The sequence below is a fragment of the Protopterus annectens genome, chromosome 8.part0, assembly GCF_019279795.1.
Source record: "Protopterus annectens isolate FY-2018-M chromosome 8.part0, PAN1.0, whole genome shotgun sequence".
NCBI classification, from domain to species: Eukaryota; Metazoa; Chordata; order Ceratodontiformes; family Protopteridae; genus Protopterus; species Protopterus annectens.
The window spans coordinates 771,425,391-771,445,633 of NC_056741.1; the positions used below are offsets into that span (position 1 = coordinate 771,425,391).

At 40.4% G+C, this 20,243-nt stretch overlaps 1 protein-coding gene across 3 annotated transcripts in view; it reads right to left on the reverse strand.

The window, feature by feature from the left end:
* Positions 1-20,243, reverse strand: part of LOC122809037 (torsin-1A-interacting protein 2-like) — a 773,156-nt gene that overhangs the window by 418,245 nt on the left and 334,668 nt on the right. For all 3 annotated transcript variants that reach the window (XM_044080245.1, XM_044080242.1, XM_044080244.1), the window contains exon 7: positions 12,421-12,456. In XM_044080245.1, coding sequence (XP_043936180.1) covers positions 12,421-12,456 — 36 coding nt within the window. The remainder of the gene's footprint in view (positions 1-12,420; positions 12,457-20,243) is intronic.

Here is a 20,243-nt window from a genome sequence, read left to right on the forward strand (position 1 = left end):
TTTTAAAATACTATTACACAAAACCTTCCAGATCTTAATTTCTTCTCTCCAAACTTCCACAGGAATACCATCTGTTCCTGGAGATGTCTTTCACTTCTCTTACCTTAACTATTATTTGATCTGCCTCTCCTATCTTAACTATTAGTTGATCAGCCTAATTTTTTCTAACTTTGATATAATTAAGTCTTCCAAAAATATTTCCATTTGTGATTTTTCTTTGTCTCCACTCATATAATTTTACATAAAGTTTCAAAAACATCTCTACCACCTCAATAACATCGTTTTTTTTCTTGTTATAGCCTCCTAAGTTTTCTGACAACCCTTTCTACTTTCTGTTGCCTAAGGTGTTGAGCTGAGAGTCTGTGCGCTCTGGCTTTATTATCAAAACATAATTGCTTAACAGCGGTCTTTCTGAACTCATGCGTAGTAACAAAATACTCCCTTACTTTATCAGCCACAGTGGTACAGCGGTAGAGTTGTTGCCTCACAGCAAGAGGTTCTCCTGTTCAAGTCACAGCTGGAGTGTCTTCTGTGTGGAGTCTGCATGTCCTCCCCACGGTCAAATAGCCTCCGAAAGACATGCGTGAATGGGTGTGCCTTCGCTGAAGGTTGGGAGTCAGGCTGGCAACTCGGCACCATAAAAAATCTACTGCTAATCATTAACGGACCGGAGTTCCGCTGTGGCGACTCCTAACAGGGAAAACCCGAAAAGACAAAACTCCTCGAGTAAACTAACCTTTAGCCTTAAGGAAAAGGTGCACTGGCTACTCATAAATAAACTAAGCTGTGCAGCTTTATACTTCTACAGTACAAAAAACTGCTGGGGAGGCAACTACTTGTAAACTATTCACTTCTCACAGTTTCAAAAACTTATTTTCACTGAACTGCTAATGTGAAAAATGCTGCTAATAAACTTAATAAATGAAAAAAAAGAACCCTTGTAGAATCAATTTAGGACACATTGCTCAATCCTCTCACAATTAAATTACTTGGACCTATCTGCACGTTGTCATGCTTTTCGTAATTTTCTCTTGATATTCAGGTTTACTTGATTATAAAATCTTAATCTGGACATCCAACTCTATAAAAAGAGGGGAAATTAATTCTACACATAATATTACTACTACACTTTTACATCTCCCAGCAGTTGAAGATCACATTACATTATCTTTGACTTGCTTCTTTCCAGCCATTTTTATCTTGTTACAGTGTAAAGCTTGGATATATTACAGTTAAGAAAAAGTATGGTTTTACTTTACTATCACTAGCATATAAAGCAGTCACTGACAAAAATCCTTCCACATTTAAAATACCTCTGACTGCATCCTATACATAACTGCTTTATAACATAACATGCAATTTACATCATTGCATTTACTGTACTTAAAACATTTTCAATTATCAGTCCCTTCATTGTTCTTCTAAACATTAAAATGGGATTTATGCCTTAGAATCCTCCCTTCTGTTTATCAACAAACTTCCAGCCTTTTTAAGTCAAATCTTGCAGAACCACATGTCACAAGTCAAACTACACCATCTAGGAATGATGCTTTCTATTTCTCTAATTTAACTCATTTCACGTTGTTGCCAGCCTTCAAGATCATCTTGACCTCCCAGCATTGGTCATTGGATCAAGACCAAGGTACTGCGGATTCTTCTTGTCAGCTCCTGTTTTTTTTATCCGTTCTTCAAGCATTTTCTTTGGGAATAATAAAGTTTAACAGGCAAACTCGTTCTATGGGCTTTGATACTGTCAGCCTCCTCCACGCTTGCTGGCTCCAACTGTGTTGGCTAAACTTTATTTCCACCTTAGATTGCTCTGTATCAAAAATGCATTTGATCTTTCAAGACTCTCACACCTGCCTTTAGATATACTCTGACTGATGTGTTAAACTTTATTCACTGTACTCCAGGCAGAAAATAAGCATGTCCACAAACATACTGGTGTCTCCTATTTTTTATATGTTCCCTTCAGCTGTTTTTTTTTTTTTTTAAATGAGCAGCTTTTTCTGCTGGTATTATTGCATCTTTACAAAAACAAAAATTGGCCAGCAAAAGCAGACACGGATGTTAGAATAAATAAGTCCTTTATTTCAAAAAATATTCAGACCGGTTTCGGCAAAGATTGCCTTCTTCAGTGTAGGACAAACATCACCAATTTACATTTACCAATATATGCCTTGGGTACATTCTTGGTTGAAAACGCTGACTACTTTCTCATGGCCAGATTTGGAGCATACACACAATGTGCCCTTTTAATAAACATCCGGCTGTGGGACACTGGTCCCATTGCTTATTTGTACTTTCATAAATTAAATGCAATCTATTCCTTCTCGTTTCTCTGGTACAACAGAAAAAGTACAGTTGTGTACACTTACCATAAATCTAGATGTTAGAGTGTACTCACTGTTGCAGTCATTACATTTGGGTAATCTGCTGGCAGGTTGCCCTCAGTCGGCCTGAATTCCAAAGTCTGGGGTCCTGCATCGGTTGCCGTCTTCTCTTCCATGACGTCAGGTCGTCAGGGGTATAAAACATGCAGCCCATGCCATTTTCTTTAGTTTTTCTTGCCCCCGATGTCAGGTGTCCCCAAAAAGGTAGCAATTATATATATATATATATATATATATATATATATATATATATATATCTTACATATGCATGCATCAATATAAACTTTACCTTCACCTACAAGCAAATACACCACATAGGTTGTAGAAAATAGAGAAGGAAAGATAAACTTTAGAATGACAGGGGGATGGCGGGAGGGTAACCTGGACTGAGACAGTGAATACACTCTAACATCTACATTTATGGCAAGTGTACACAACTGTACTATGTTCTTCGTGTTTCACTGTCGCAGTCATTACATTTGGGTAGAATTCCAAAGCTATGGCTGGGAGGCTGGAGTTAAACAGCATTAGGTGCAGCTATAAGGCCCTGCAGCACTGCAGTGGTAAAGCCTGCCCTGGACTTACAGTAAAGAGGCAAATGGTAATGCTTTGTAAAGGTGTGAACAGAACTCCAAGTAGCAGCCTCTAGAATGTGTTTGGTTAGTACTCCTCTGAGAAAGGCTGCTGAAGTAGCTGCAGCTCTGGTGGAATGAGACCGAATGACCTTGGGCACAGGTTTACCATGGTGTAAGTAGCAGAAACGGATGCAGTGGCTTATCCACTTTGAAACTGTCTGCTTTGAAACAGCCTTTCCTTCTGATCCTGCAGCATATGACAGTAGTAATTGCTCAGTTTTTCTAAGAGCTTTAGTCCTGCTCAAGTAGAATCTTAGCTGTCTGTGTACGTCCAAGGAATGCAGAATTCTCTCCCCTTTGTTCTGCATATTTGGATAAAAAGTTAGCAGATGAACTGTTTGGTTAAGAGCCACACTGGAAATCACCTTAGGCATAAAAGTAGGATTTGTCCTCAGAGACACCCTGTCTGGGTAAAATATGATAAAAGGCTTTACAGCCATGAGGGCCTGTAGCTCTGAAACTCTTCTTGCTGAAGTAATTGCTAGTAGTAGCAGAGCTGTCTTCCATGATAAGAACTTTATATCAGCGGTAGCAGCTGGTTCAAATGGAGGCAGGGTGAACTTTTCCAACACATAACTGAGGTCCCATGCAGGTAAATGGTGATCTTCTAGGGGGCCTTAAATTTTTGGCTCCTCTAAGATACTGCTTTAGTAAAGGATGAGAAAAGATTGGTGGCTCTGTATTGTAATGAGCCGAAATGGCAGAGGCATGGATTTTGATTGATGAGAAAGATAGGCCTTTGTCAAGCATCTCAGTTAAGTATTGTAATATCTGTGGAATATGTGGTTCTGCTGTATCAGTTCCTTGTGCTCGATTCCAAGCACAGAATCTCTTCCGTTTGTCAGCATAAGATTTTCTAGTACTAGGCCTTCTGGCTTCCAAAATAAATCCATCACAGCTTTACTGAGAGGTATCGTTTGCATGATTACATGATTAGCCATGCTGCCAGGTTCAGAGTCTGTAGTTGATTGTGCAGGATCTGATTGTTTTCCTGGGACAGTAGTTGTGGTCTTTGAGGCAAGGTCCAAGCTGGGTATTGAAGCAAGTTCGTTAGGATTGGGTACCAGTATTGGTGGGGTCAGTCCGGGGCAATTAATATCATATTTGGCTTCTCATCTGACTTTTAGGAGGACCTTGGGTAGAAGAGGCAGAGGAGGAAAGGCATAAACGGATAGGTTTTTCCAACTGAAGGATAGGGCCGTCCACTTTCCATGCTTGTCTGTCCTTGTGCAGAATCTTTTCAATTGATAATTTTGAGGACAGGCAAATAGATCTATGTCTGGGGCTCCCCCATTTCTCTATCATCATGCTGAAGACTTGTGGATTTAGTTTCCACTTGTGAGGATCCATAAGGTTTCTGCTTAAATCGTCTGCCAAATCATTTTGTTTTCCTGGCAGGAATTGAGCTTGAAGATGTATTTGGTAGGTCAAAGCTGTGTCCCACAGTGCCATGGCTAATCTGCAAAGGGGGTATGAGTGTGTGCCCCCTTGCTTGTTTATATATCACATGACTGAGGAGTCGCCCGTCTTTATCAGTAGTTGTCCTGGATGAAGTAAGTCCTTGACTGCTGTTAGGGCATTCTGAACAGCAAGCACCTCTTTCTGGTTGATATGTAGATGCATTTGATTTGGTGCCCATATGCCCTGAATGCATCTTCCTGCCATGTCAGCCTCCCAGGCATAATCTGAGGTATCTGTTAAGGTTTGGCTGGCAGGAGGTAGAGTGAAGGGCCATCCCATGTTTTGGTGACAGGCCTTTACCCACCATAGAAACTCCTGTTGCAGGCAGGGAATGAGAGGAATCATTGTTTCCAGACTGTGTGAACGCTGACTCCATAAACCTTTTAGGTACCACTGAAGTTTCCTCATATGCAGTCTTGCATATAGAATTAGCAGGATGCAGGAAGCCATGAAGCTCAGAGCCTGCAGAATGTCTTGCAGAAGACTGAGTTTTTGTTGCCAGTTTGAAGTAAGTAAGTAGTCAGTTGTCTTTGTCTGGCGTGAGATAAGCCATCTGGGCAGATGTATTCAAGCTTGCACCCAGGAATGTTATCTTTTGAGAGGGTACTAGTTGTGATTTCTTTTTGTTTACTGTGTACCCTAGGCATGTTAGAAGCCTTTTCACAAATGCCAGGTGTCGTAGAAGTGTGTCCTTGTTCTCTGCTTGAATGAGACAATTGTCCAAGTAAAGATATATTTGTATACTTCTCGGTCTGCAAAATGCAATTACTGGTGCCAGGCACTTTGTGAAAACCCTGGGCGCAGTAGATAAGCCAAAGGGCAGTGCAGAGAATTGGTAATGCATTAAGCCGGCCTTGAATCGGAGGTATCTTCTGCATGACTGTCTTATTGGGACATGCAGGTATGCCTCTTTTAGGTCTAAAGTCACCAGCCAAGCATTCTTGCCCAGCATGGGCAGAAGCTGCTGCAAAGTGAGCATTTTGAATTTTGGAATGTCCAGGTATGTGTTCAAAAATCGATAAATCCAGTGTTGGCTGCCAGGCCTTGTCCTTTCTGGGTACCAAGAACAGCCTCGAGTAAAAACCTTGTCCTTTTTCCTGTTCTGGTACTGTCTGAATGGCCTCCATATCCATGAGGGACGCAACCTGCTTCTGTGCCTCTGCCCATAGATTTTTTGGTAGATCTGGCCAACCATTTGTCAATGGCAGTGTGTGGAAATGGAATCTGTATCCCTGTAATACGATGTTTAGTACCCATTTGTCCTGGGTTATTAAATGCCAATTTTGAGCATAAAGTGCTAATTTTCCCCCTATGGGTGCTGCCAAAAGATACGTGCTTGGTGTAGGTAGAGGGAAGTCATTGGGATTGCTTTCTGCAGGTTTGCTCTTTATCTCCTCCAGATTTGGAGGTGGATGCGGACCATTGCTTTGACCTGTATGAGTCTTGCGCCTGGTATCTGGAACCCTTAGGGCGTCTGGATTTGCCCCTTTGAGCTCTGTCTGACACAGGAAAGGACCAATATTTTTTAGGCCAGTGTCTACTGAATCTTGGTGGCTGCACTTGTAAGAAGTCTTTAACAGTTTGCATAGACTTAGCTTTGTCTTCCATTTTCTTTAAAACCTCTTCCATTTTCTTTAAAACCTCTTCTGCCTTAATACCAAACAGAGAATCATGCTGTAAAGGTGCATCTAGCAGTTTAGCTTTAACATGATCAGGCAAATTTTGCTCCTTTAACCAGGCATGCCTCCTAATCACAGATCCAGTAACTGCGGCCCCGCAGGAGGCCTCTAAAGAATCAAAACCACATTGCAAAGTATGCTTTCCAACTTGTTCAGCTGCATGCAATAATTCCCGCAATTCTTTATTTTCTGCACATTCTGAAATCAACATCATTTTCTGTTAAAGCAATCCCATACATAACATGTTGTTGGTACTTAAGCATATGAAATTGACAGTTTAAGGCCCTGATTGCCAAGGTTGCAGATGTCTAAACCTTTTTTCCCCCATCTGTCCAGTGCCCTTGAATCTCTGTCAGAGGGGGTAGGGTTTTTTGCTGTTGAGGCCTTAACTCCCTTTGGATCCTGAGAAATAGTTTCAGGATCAGCAACAGGGTTTCTAAATAAAAATTTATGTGAGTCAGGGACCCTGCAATATCTGTCAGGCTTACTGGGAGCTGGAGGTAAGGAGTCAGGGGTCAAGCTCGACTCCGAAAACACATCATCCACAATGTCTAAAACAGGGGGAATGGCTAAAGGCTTGTGCTGAGGGAGAAGGAAATCTCTGAGCCTGTTTTTTGATTCTGAGAAGTCTTGCTCCCTCCAAGTATGCAAGGTTTCTCCAAATGAATAATCCTCAGGAGGAGATGCAGATGGAATAGACTCCTCAGCATCAGAGTCCTCATATGGAGGTATAGATAATTCCTGATCAGAAGAGGAATTAGAAGAAATAGAAACCTGATCTGAAGATTCATAATCAGTGCCTTGCCTAAGCCTCTTATCTGAAGGGGGATGGGTACCCCTGATAAACGTAATAAGATCTTCAGCCAATTTGATAATTTGTTTTTTAGGCATAGAGGCCTGTGCACGTGGCTCATGTGTTTTTTTAGTTTTAGAAGTTGCTTTTGTCTTTGGTTTTGCAGCTGTCGTCGGTTTGATGTACAAATGTTGAGGTCAGAATACACCCTTAGAAGCCGGTGCCTGCTCAGTGGCTCTGGACCCATTCGAGGGAGATACATCAGTCTGTTCAATACCTTGAGTATCTTGCAGCATGCCGGACTCCACATGGGTGTTGGTAGAGGCCTGCGACTCGAAGGTAGCGGGTAATATGGGCTGCGAAGGAGCCTCACTGAGTACCGGCAAATGGCTTAGAAGCTTCGTCAGTTTTGGATCTCGACTGCCTTTCTCTGTCCTTTTCTTTGCGTTTTTTATGTACTCCAGTAGTCAGATTGCTGTCCGACGACATTTCTAGGTAGTTAAATCAGTTTCCAAAATACTTTGATGCAAAAATATACCGACGCTTAATAGTGCGTTAGTTAAATCTAGCACAAAACCGACAGCCAGGCACGTTGCGATCAGGGCCTAGGCAAGGAAAGCAGTAAAAATGGAAATCCTTATGAGGTATTTGCTTCCCACAAGTAATACAATTAACTTTTTCTGACATCGGTAAAAAGCAAGAAAAAAGTTTCCCCAACTGGGTACTTAGCTTTAGTGAAAACTTCAGTTCTGAAACTCAAACTCGAATATTTCAGTAGTTGGTCGACCGGCACTTGCGAAATGCTTCTGCTTCGGGCACCGCGTGGCAAGAAAGACTAAAGAAAAAGGCATCTGCTACATATTTTATATCCATGACGACCTGACGTCATGGAAGCGAAGACGGCAACTGACGCAGGACCCAAGACTTTGGAATTCAGGCTGACTGAGGGCAACCTGCCAGCAGATTAGCCAAATGTAATGACTGCAACAGTGAAACACGAAGAACATCTAGAAATTTTCTCTGTGCTGTCTTTAACAGGTCTTCTCGAGAAGCTTCATATTCATTCTTTTCTTCATTTTAACCTCTAATTTCGGTTTAAAAAAAATAAAAAAAAATCAGCTCATCTGAATAGCTACATAAAGCTTCTTCTAGTTTCTCCAGCCTTTTATCATTTGACTTAATATATTCTTCCAGGATCTCATTTATTTTAAACAACCCTGAGGGCATTTGATGCATTTTTCTTCTAAATTACTAGAAGCTGTCTCCTGTACTACAGCTGAAACCTGAATTGCTTTTTGCTGAAAATGTATATGCTTCTCCTTTTCTGATTGATTTTCTCTTGTGTTCAAATTTCTTCTTTGCTGGCATCCAGGCAGTGGAATTACTACCCAATAACTGGATTTTATAACTTTTACTAACTTTTTAAAAATAATTTCTTGGTTTCCACATACAGACAGAGCTCTAATGAATCTGCTGCTCAGTGTGCTGGTATCTTGGACTCCATTACCTCTTTACACTGGGACCTTTCTAAGGGGAAGGCTTTCCCCTGCAGAAAACTAAAACTGTTCAGATGTTTATAACATGACATCTAACTTTTTTGCATCAATAATGTTCAAAATGCAACTACACTGCTGTCGTCTGATCTTCTAATGAAACCGGCACAAATTTCAGAGGTAGATTTGGCATTCCTCTTTTGACTGGTAAGGTAGATTTGGCATTCCTCTTTTGACTGGTAAAGTGTGGAAGTGAAACCGGTAACCTTGATCTATGGTTTGTAAAATCCACTTGTCTTTTGTTATGTAGTGCCAGTTCTTTGAAAATAAGGTTAACTTTCCGCCTAGAGGAGCTGCTATTTGTTCCCTGGTAGGCGGATTTAGGATTAAGTCACTGTGGTTGTGCTGATGTAGTGGCAGTGGCTGTGTCTGTGCCTCTGTTGTTACCTTGCCACTGTCGTCCTCTGTAGGCACCTCCTCTGGATTGGTTTCTGCCTCTGGAACGTCTATTCCTGCCCCTTTGAAATTTTGTGGAGTCAGGAAAGGACCAATTTTGGCAGGCCAGTTCCTGCTAAACCTTGGGGTTGAACCTGCAAGAAATCTTTAACAGTTTGAACAGATTTTGCCTTTTCTTCCATTTTCTTCATAACCTGCTGGGCAGGTGTACCAAACAAACTTGTCTTGTCCATAGGAGCATCTAGCAACTTAGCTTTAACATGATCCGGTAAAGCTTGTTCCTTTAGCCATGCATGCCTTCTTATCACTGTGCCTGTCATGGCTGATCTAAATGAAGCCTCCAGTGCATCATAGCCACATTTTAAGGAATGGTTGCTAACCTGTTGTATGTTATTTACCATCTCTAATACATATTTCTTATCAAGAGATTCATCAGTGGTTAGTTTTTAGTTAACTGATCAAGCATAAACTCTTGGTATTGTATCATGTGAAACTGACAGTTTAAAGCTCTAGCTGAGAGAGTAGCTGAAGTGTAGACCTTTTTACCCCATCTGTCTAGTGACCTTGCTTCCCTTTCAGAAGGAATAGGGTTTTAGCTGTGGTCGGCTACTGCCTTGGGACCCTGGGATATAGTTTCTGGGTCTGCAAGTGGGGCCTTGTAAAGGTGGTGATGAGTATCTGGCACCCTGTAAAATCTGTCTGGTTTGGCAGGGGCTGGGGTAAAGAATCTGGAGCGGAGCAAACATCATTGAAAGCATCATCCACCACAGAGAGAACAGGAGGTATAGCTAAGGGCCTGTGCTGTGGGAGGTGCAGAAAGGTCCTAAGTCTTTTCTGGAGTCTGAAAAATCCTGTTGCTGCCATTGGAACTGTTCTCGCATGGCATGCAAGGTTTCCCCAAAGGAGAATTCTTCTGGTGGGGAAGCAGCTGGAATGGATTCTTCAGCATCAGAATCTTCAAAATTGGAGAAGGGAGCCTCAGGCTGGTCAGTTATGTCTGATTCATCAGCAGAATCATCAGAAGACACTGGCTCAGGGGGCTCTGCCCTAGGTCTCTTCTCTGGGGGCTGAGAGGCCCTGTCTGGGTGAGATTGAGATCCTCTAATTAAAGAAATTAAATCTTCTGCCAAAAAAAGCATTTGAGAACTAGAAGAGGGCCTGGATGTGGGGGGTTTAACAGGCATTGTTTTAGTAGTCTTGGCTGCTTTAGCCCTGGCGAAGGCCTTAATGGACATGGCAGCTGGAGGCCTAGCAGTACCACGTGCTGGGGTAGAGACATCCAAGGGGATGGTGTCTGATAAGTCAACCACCGTAGTGGGTAAAATTTCTGAGGTCGATTCAAGAGTTGTAGCAGGGGCCTCAGTTGTAAGAATAGGTTCAGCTGTACTTTGAGCAGTTTTCTCGGTTTCGTCTTTATCTTTGCGTTTTTTGGGGGTAGTCGGAGGATCCGACGGCATAATGTACGCAAAATCAGAACCGAAAAACTGTTCTGCAAACTCCGACCGGCGCCTAAGCGTTCGTCGGTTGAAAGAGGCACAGGCCGAACAGGCTGCTACGTCGTGGGCTGGGCCTAAACAAGGCAGACAGTAAGAGTGGAAATCTTTATGAGGTATTTGTTTCCCACAGGTTAAACAATTGTTAACTTTTTCTGACATCGGCTGAGGCAAGAAAGAGTCCCCAACGGGGTACTTAGCTTTAGAAGTCTTCGAAGTAGTATTCGGTAGAAATAATCTCTGGATCCGACCGACCGGCACTTGCGAACAGCTTCTGCTTCGGGCGCCACGCGGCAAGAAAGACTGAGGAAAATGGCGTCGGCTGATGCTTTTATACCCGAAGACCAACAGAGATGACGTCGGGTGGAGTGCGACATCAGCCGAAGCCGGACCCGGACTTTGGAATCCGGCCAACTGCAGGGCTGCCTGACGACAGGACAGCCCACTTGTTATGACTGCAGATGCATCCATGAAGGACATCTTCCTAAGCTTTGAAAGCACGCATAATGGTAACTGGTACACTAGCTTTGATGCCTGTATTCACATTTCATTCTGAAAACATGTACAAGACACACTGTAGAAACTGCTATGGTTTCCAGGCAACAATCCCTGGACAGGAAACTTTAGCAAAAAGCAAACCATGAAGCACTACCCTGTCAAGATTTTTAACAAGAGCTCTGAGTATGAACGCTTAACAGCATCTTCAGACTAACCTGCTAAGAACAGTACATGCCTGTGGTAAAAAGAAAAATGAAAATTGCATGTGCAGCATTCCTTTTACCCAGAACAGAGGCAAGTATCCTGCTTGTACAGAGAACTCTCAGCCTGAATCCCGCCTTAAAAACAGCTCTAGCAGTTCGGCCAACTTGTCACAAATCAGCTTGTAGACTTCCATATGCAATCAGTATTTTGGGAATAGTGATCATTACAACAAACCTCTAGGATTCTCTGCCATGCCAACTCATATTCTCTAGTGAAATGCTGGTAATCAAACACTTACCAGGTCTCAAGGCAGTAGGCCAAGCTGGAATGAAACGGGTTCAGAGGACTACAGAAAAGAGCATCCAGGAAGACATACTTAAAACAGACTAATCAGCTTTATTGCAAACAGAATAGACTCTGAACACAGTTCTATGGGAGATTTTGGCAGAGTTCTTGAATGTAAACAGTCAAGCAGGTAAGGCAGCAACACAGATTCACAAAACAGAGAGTTTAGTTACCTAACCTGATTAAAGTTCACAGATGGGGGTTCCTCAAAATATGCTACCACCACACACAAAGCTGGCATAAAAAGAAAATAATAAAATGCATGACATACGACTCAAACTGGGCATGTAAACAGATAGCAGTTGGGGAAGGAGCTGCTAAATTGGAATCAGTGGCTGGTGAGACCCCACACATTCCAATGTGAGGACAGTCACAGTTCTGCTACCACATGCAAGCCATCACACTAGAACCAAAGAATAAAGCCATCTTATTCTCAAAGAAGCAAAGATGAGATTAGTCAAGGAGTTAATATGCACAGCAATCTAGTGAATCATGCAATCTCGACGAGAAGTGGGAATTGCTGTTCAATGCAAAAGTACAAAGCTATAGCCTTTAATCGTGGCAGGGGAGAATCAAGGGATGACGTATATGTTAGCAGTATTAAGGTAGCTGAATAAAGAAAAATCTGGCCATAAACTTCAAGCTAACCTCACAATCTTGCTTTATGAAAAAGGTAGGGGGCCCCTGATGAATGAGGTAGGATTTTCGAATGTACTGCTGGAGAAGATTTTGGACAGTGACAGTGCTGTCCTCCTGACAGCTACATATTTGCATGTTACGGTGATGTTAAGAAATCTGCCCTGTACACTGGAAGGAAGCAGGCTGCATAAACAAATTCTTCACACAACACACTGTTACCCTCACTTCCATTCCTTAGACTGAAAAACGTAGTCTTCAATAGCTTTGTTGCATTACAGAGTAATGTAAGTTACTTCTATTTTAAATACCGCAAATTGAAAAAATTACATACCATCGGAAAAACTCTGATATGAATCTGGCCTGTATGCTAGAAAAGAAAAATATCACACTTTACAAACATAGTAGAACAAATGGAATATAAAATTTTCTTGAAAATATTCATTACAAAACTGTTTCATGAAGCATTTTTTTTCTGCATTTGTTGATTTGGATATCTTGTTGAGCTAGTACCCCATTTTACATGGGAGGCCCAGGATATGAACAAGAAAAGACAGACAATTATGTACAGTACTTAGACCATCAGTTATATAACATTCAGATGAGATGCCATATAGTCTTACTTACATGCACAGGAACTGGATGATGCAACTTCAGTTAACTTTATATTCTGCAACAGCTTACCACCATCTACAAGTGTTTTTAGCATCATTCTTTTTGGCCCTTCTCCATGTGACTGTCAAAGTCCTTATCTACTGTGGGCCTGCTTTTATTCCCCCCAAAGTCTCTGATGCAGAAGACACCAGCAGAGGGTAGAAAATGCTGGAAATTGAAGTAAACCGGGAAATTTTCCCTATGCTTCTAAAATTTCTCCCCGTTAGCTGCAAAGTACAGTGCAATGTCCCATGTGATGTATGAAATGTAACTGTGTGCTTTTGCATAGCCAAGATGTCCAACTACAGTGCCTGCACACTCCTTGATAGGTTTACACTCCTGGACCCCAGAGTGCAACAGCTGCATTCATGATGGGAATCTGACAACACTCCCTCAGGTAAATGACCAGCAAGAGATATTCACTTCAGCTACTTAAACTCAGATCATATGGGGAGACCTTAGTTCTACGAATTTATATCAGCCAGACAGCTACTTGAAAACTACTTATCCCTACATATACAGGTAAAATAATAAAACCAAGCTGACATCACACATTACAAATTTACTAGAATATCAATATCTGTATGAAGCAGTCAGTCAGCTAAATTCTACATTTCTGCTTTATACACAAGTTGTCCAACACTGCACACTTGTATTTTATACACACAAGAGCTCGGAAATTTATCTTTATGATTGGTGGTGTAGTAATCACTTTCAATTTGTCCCCAGTCTGTAACAAGGATGCTCTATCTCAAAGTGATTTGGTCACGACTGTGGGTGCATTGTGGCATCTAATGATGTAAATGCCATGATTCATTTGCAGTGCTCTAGTTCAGTATTTATTTGGAATGTTTTCTAATAAAAAGCTTCATACATTTTTCATTAAACCACAGCCAAAATAAATCTGGTGTGGCCCATCCTGATATCAATGCAGGGAAAACGAGCACTCTGTCCACAGACTTTAATGGATGTACCTCTGTGCATATGCGGCACTGAGCCCAAGAAAGTCTATGGATGCATTTCATGCTTTCACTACCATGATATCACCAAGGTTAAAGTTCAGTGGAATGATTGTAGGGAAAGAGCCAATATAAAAAGCTTTGCAAATCGGCAAATTCAGCTGGCAGACACCTTTCCAAATTGCTCAGAAAATGTTGTTCGCCACTTCTTGCACTACCCGATGTGGTGCAAAGGTAGGGAATGTTTTTTTATCAGCAATTCACTTTAAGGTCTAAAAGCTCCGAGACTGCACACATCCTTTAGTACTGAAAGCCGAATCCTGTGCAAGTATAAACAATGATCAATTCACTAACATCAGCAATTAAAACAGCACTTTATGGGAGAATAACAAAACTATGAAAGTGGTATCTGCTCCTCTGAGGATTTCAGAACAAAAGCATATATAAAGTAAGATGCACTGTTGAACCAAAATCCAAAGTCCAAAGCACAGCAAATGATGAAAAAACAAACAGCAATAGCGTACTGATCCTTTAATATCCGCTTTCGTCACAAGACTTCCTCAGAATGCAAAAACACATCACAACCAGCAACCATTAAATACCCATACTAATTACATACAAATTAATTATTAATTAAAAATAATTATCCAATTTTAATATATCTATTCATAAAAATACCATCTGTTATTAGGTTAATAAACACCTAATGTTGCTATCTTTGTTGACATGTAACTTCCTATATTTTAAAAAACATTTAACATTAATGGCATCGTTTAAACCTGGAAACTTATCGGAATTCAATTTAATTTGCCAAATAGTCTCACGTTGTTCCAAGTAATTTTTGTAATCACCAGCTCTCAAATCAGAACATACAATCTCTAAAACAGAAAATAAAAATTTTTTAAAAAAAGGACAAACCACTGAATGCTTAAAAAGAGCGTTATTCTCATCCCTGGTTTTAATACTGTAGAGATGCTCTCTAATCCTAGTTTTGAGGCATGTAGTCGTCATGCCGACATAAAAAGCCGAACATCCTGAACATAAACTTATATAAACAACCCCCATGGAGTTACAGTCAGCGTAACCAGGAACCTTAAAAGTCCTGTCAATGGTCTCTATTTTGATGTAGGGACCTTCAGAGATAAACCTGCACATATTGCAGGTGTGGCAACAATGCATACCAGTTTTGTTAGTGCATAAATTAATAGGATTATGATCACGAAATTCCAAAATTTTCTTTAAATTATTATGTTTCCTAAAAACAAACGATGGTTGATTCCCCAAAATTTTCTGAATGTCATTGTTGCCCTTAATTATCCTCCAATTGTTAGTAACAATTTGTCTGATTTGTCCGTCAGAACTCATATCCAATGAGCACATAATATGTTTGTTGTTACCATTCATTTGATCTAACTTGTTGTCAGTCATGTTACTCAAAATGGGATAATCTAACAAAGCTTTAAATGAAATAGAACGTCTGCTTAAGATTTCTTCCTTAGTCTTGCATAACTCATTAGTACAATAACCTCTCTGACTAAATAGAGAAATAATGATGTTAAATTCATCGATCAAATCACAAAATTTAGAGGTCATTCGACTAGCTCTAATAAATTGGCCACGAGGAATGTTTTTTACAACATGCTCAGGATGATTACGAAGATGATGTAGGTACCCATTTGTGAAAGTCTCCTTCCGATAAATCCTACTGTGAAATCGTAATTCAGTTGTATCCCAATACAAGAAAACATCCAAGAAATTAATTTGCAAACCAGAACATCCTTTGGTAAATTTCAAATACTCTGAAGATGAATTAATCTCTAAAACCAAAGAATTAACAGTGGATAAATCCCCTTCAATCACAAAAAATAGGTCGTCAATAAACCTACAAAATAACTTGATGTTAAATTTCTGATTTAAAACAGGCATGACCTCAAGCTCCCACCAAGCCATAACTAAATTGGCAAAAGCTGGTGCAGCAGGAGACCCCATGGCCACTCCCTTTCTTTGTCTATAATAGGTTTTTCCTAATAGGAAAAAATTATTTTCCAAAATAATTTCCAGGAATAATCTAATAGTAGAAATAGCATTGGTGGTAAAAATTAAGATTTTTCCTAATTAAAAAATCACATACAGCATCAATCCCCATAATGTGAGGAATGCATGTATATAGAGAGACAACATCAATAGTAAAAATAATGTGTTTCGTAGGATCGAACTCACCCTTTTGCAAAAATGCCCCAAATTTACTCAAAAAATGCCAGGAATCTTTAATGAAGGAACTTTCACTCGCCAAAACTGGCCCCAATATGGCATCAATAACTAGGGAAATCCCTTCAGTGACCAAATGTGGTGATGAAACAATAGGTCTGAGGGGAGGGTCATTGATGTTTTTATGTGTTTTGGGTATACCAAAAATCACCCCAATGCGTGGCTCCTGAACCATACAAAAATCATAAACATCACGACTGATGTCACCTGTCATGAACAAGGCATATAACTCAGAATGAATAAAACGCATCCTGCGCTTAATATCATAAAAACTGATACTTTCATATTCTTCATTATTGCTGATAATATCAAACATTTTATTATTGTAAGCTTCTTGGCTCATGACCACTATGTTGCCCCCCTTGTCACTCTTCATAAACCTGAAATGCTTGCAAAGTGATTTTAAATTCTTAAGGGCCAACCTTTCATCATTACTTAAATTATGAATAATGTGACACTTATGGTTCAGAACCTGAGTGATGTCATGTATGCATTGTTCCTCAAACACTTTGAAAGTGTGATGTAAATGGGGAGTAAAGTCTGAAGGTTTAATTAAAACCCTACTTGATTGCTCTTTATCTGACACAAAATTCATTAAATAAAATAAATTCAATTTTCTAGTGAATTTTTTTATATCAATGATGGTATTGCTGTAATTAGCCCTAGAAGTTGGAATAAAATTTAAGCCATACTTTAATAACTTTACTTCACAGTCAGAAAAACAATGTCCCATCAAGTTAATGATACTGAATTGGTCTAATCTTTCTTCTACGTCTCGTCCCCTGACGAGTTTGACCCTAGAAAGGTCCGACTCCTGGTCAGTACAGTGTTCCTGCTGTGATGGTTGTTCTTTTTGTTGAAAAAAGAAGAAGCACTCAAAGTGTTAACTGGAATGTTTGTCCCAGTCTTTACTTTTGGTCTAACTGACTCATTGGCGTTTGGAATATCTCCACTGCTATCTTTGACTTTGTCATCAAGCCTAACAGTCTTCTCAGCATTCACATCATTGACATCTTTATTAGTTGATGTGTTGTCGTTGTATCCATTCTCGGTAAAGGAACTAATGATTTTAGCTCCCTTCTGGAGTTCAACATGATCACCTTCATAAACAAACACCTGTTGATCATTTGAAAGCACTGGTTCACTGAACCCAGAAACAACAGTATTGTAATTTCTTTTACCCCAGGCATTAGAAGTACCAGAACGGCCATAGGTCCCTTTAATAGCAGACGTGTTTCCTCTAATGGCAAAGTTGCTATAAGCACTATTGTTCTCATACGATGTAACATCACGAGTTAATTTGAGCTGTTTACGGCTGGTAACCTCCGCCGTATGCTGCTCAAGCTCTTCGTAAATAACCTCAAAAAATTCACAGCCTTTGATGTCACCCAAAACTTCCTTTAGTTCGCCTTCAATGAGGCCAATTTCATCCCTTAGAACACTCATCTTTCCACTGTTGTTATCAATAAGAAGTTTTAAGAAATCAATACCAGCGTTATTAAAAAAATTAAAGTTTAAAAAAAACGGCAAATTAGCAGTAACTCCATTAGGGCATTTAAAAAATCTTAGTCCCTTAGGGACTATGCCCAACTGAATACAACGCCTGAAATAGCAATTCTCAAGATCTAATGAGCGGTATCTTTTTAGCAACTTTAACAAAAGACCGCGTTTGTTATTGATCTCAACAGAATTAACTGGTAGGCTTGTTTTACCTGAATTAGAAAATGGATTTCTTACTTCATTTAAAAACGATTGCACTGTCCTGCAAACACCAACAGTTCCCAATGAAGATTCTCCACGCGAAATAGACGTCGCAATGCGGCAATAATCCTTATCGCGTTTATCGGTGACTGCTGTTACTTCCAAAACAGTATTTAATTCGTGAAACGATGAATCTGGACTTGAAAAGTTGGCGCCATTGACGCCAATAGGTGCAACGTCAGCACGTTGCTTCTCATTGCTTCTCGCAACCAAAACCTTAAGGGAACTCTGTATACCTAGTAAGGTAGCAGTTAGTAAGTTATTCAGAGTTGAATTCTCCGATGTCGGTGTAGGATGAACCGACAAATTCATTAGTTCCTCATCACCGGCTTCGGACATTGCTTCAGAAAACCAAAAACCAAGTAAAAGAGCAAATGACCAATAAACCAAAATCCAAAGTCCAAAGCACAGCAAATGATGAGAAAACAAACAGCAATAGCGTACTGATCCTTTAATATCCGCTTTCGTCACAAGACTTCCTCAGAATGCAAAAACACATCACAACCAGCAACCATTAGATACCCATACTAATTACATACAAATTAATTATTAATTAAAAATAATTATCCAATTTTTATTTGCTGTTTTAGAGATTGTATGTTCTGATTTGAGAGCTGGTGATTACAAAAATTACTTGGAAGAACGTGAGACTATTTGGCAAATTAAATTGAATTCCGATAAGTTTCCAGGTTTATACAATGCCATTAATGTTAAATGTTTTTTAAAATATAGGAAGTTACATGTCAACAAAGATAGCAACATTAGGTGTTTATTAACCTAATAACAGATGGTATTTTTATGAATAGATATATTAAAATTGGATAATTTTTAATTAATAATTAATTTGTATGTAATTAGTATGGGTATTTAATGGTTGCTGGTTGTGATGTGTTTTTGCATTCTGAGGAAGTCTTGTGACGAAAGCGGATATTAAAGGATCAGTACGCTATTGCTGTTTGTTTTTTCATCATTTGCTGTGCTTTGGACTTTGGATTTTGGTTTATTGGTCATTTGCTCTTTTACTTGGTTTTAAGATGCACTGTTGATTCAATCTGATGCTGTGTTTTTGGCTTTAGACAGGGCATTTACGACCTGCTCTCTAGAGATACAAGGTGGGGGACAGGTGGAAGGAATGTCATGGGGTATGTGCGGTGGAGACAGGAGAGTGAAGTTTTCACAGAACCTGTCGGCTAACAGGTTTGCTATGTCCACAGTCTCAGTGTATATGCTATCTAACTACCAGTCCGGCACAAATATGGGTCTTACCTTTTAGGCTACGGTTGTAACTAAATGCCTTATGGTTGTCCTTGGTTGAGGACACTAATTTGGATTCGTAGTTTGCTTTGGAGGACCTCAAAGAAGTCTTATTTGCTTGTTTAAGCTGAGGAAGAAGTGTTTCCAGTTTAGGGCACACTCACCCTCTTATTTTTGGACAATTTCTTCCTCTAACTGTAAAGCCAGTTAATGGTAGTTGTCCACCAGGCGGGTTTGCTCTCCCTTGAAGAGATTGTTTTGGTCCTATTGGGTATGGCTGTGTCAATGCAGTTATACAGGTGTTTGTAAAAAAACATTGGTGCAAGACTCAGCATAGTTGCTAATTACATCTGAGGGGGGAGGTGCAGTGAAGCTATTTATAGCATCCCTTAGAAGGATATGATCTGCTTTGGAGAATTTTTTTTTAGTTTAGTTTCTGCTGGGGGAGGGGTCCAGTGTGATAGCTACTTTGAGTGAGACTTATTTCTGATCAGATCTGACAAGGGAAGACCTCACAGTGGTCCCCCATACTGGTAAGCACCAGATCCAAGATGTTGGAGCTCCTAGATGGGGTGCCCAACAGCTGGTCCAGAACGGAGAAGATAATGAACTTGAGGAACCTTTGGACAAGTGACTGAGCATGAGTAGTTCACCCAGTCAATGGATGGGTAATTAAAATCACCCAGAACCATGGTGTTTGGATGCATCTTGATGGAGTCCAGTAGATCAAGGAGGCAGAGTGGGTGTCGTGATTCATGGAGGGGTCCAGCAGCTGGCAATGACTTGAATAGGTGCACTACTAACAAGTTAGTTGCACCTGAAGTGTCTCCAGGGAATCATACTGTTAAACCAGTCTGGAGGATTATTTCTCTTTAATGAATACTGACACACCACCTTCCTTTAGTTTTCACACTTCCATTTGTGGTCTGAACATGTGGTAGGAGGTGTAACTTGGTATGGCTGGGGTGCTCGCTACTGCCCTGAACCAGGTCTCTGACTGCACAGATGTCAGCGTCTTGCAAGGTGAGGACTGCTTCCAGTGAGTGCAGTTTCATGTTAAGACTCTGGGTGTTTAGCAGTATAACCTTGAGGTTGTATTTTGATGAAATTGTTATATCTGGAATTTTGCCCTTGTGACACTGCCTAAAAAAGGCACTATTGGGGTGCCAACATCCTTGGCCAGTAGCTGAAATTCCAAGGGTAACAGATTAAGACAGTCTCTGGCAAAGCATCAAGGTCCATCGATAATGTCATCTCAGGC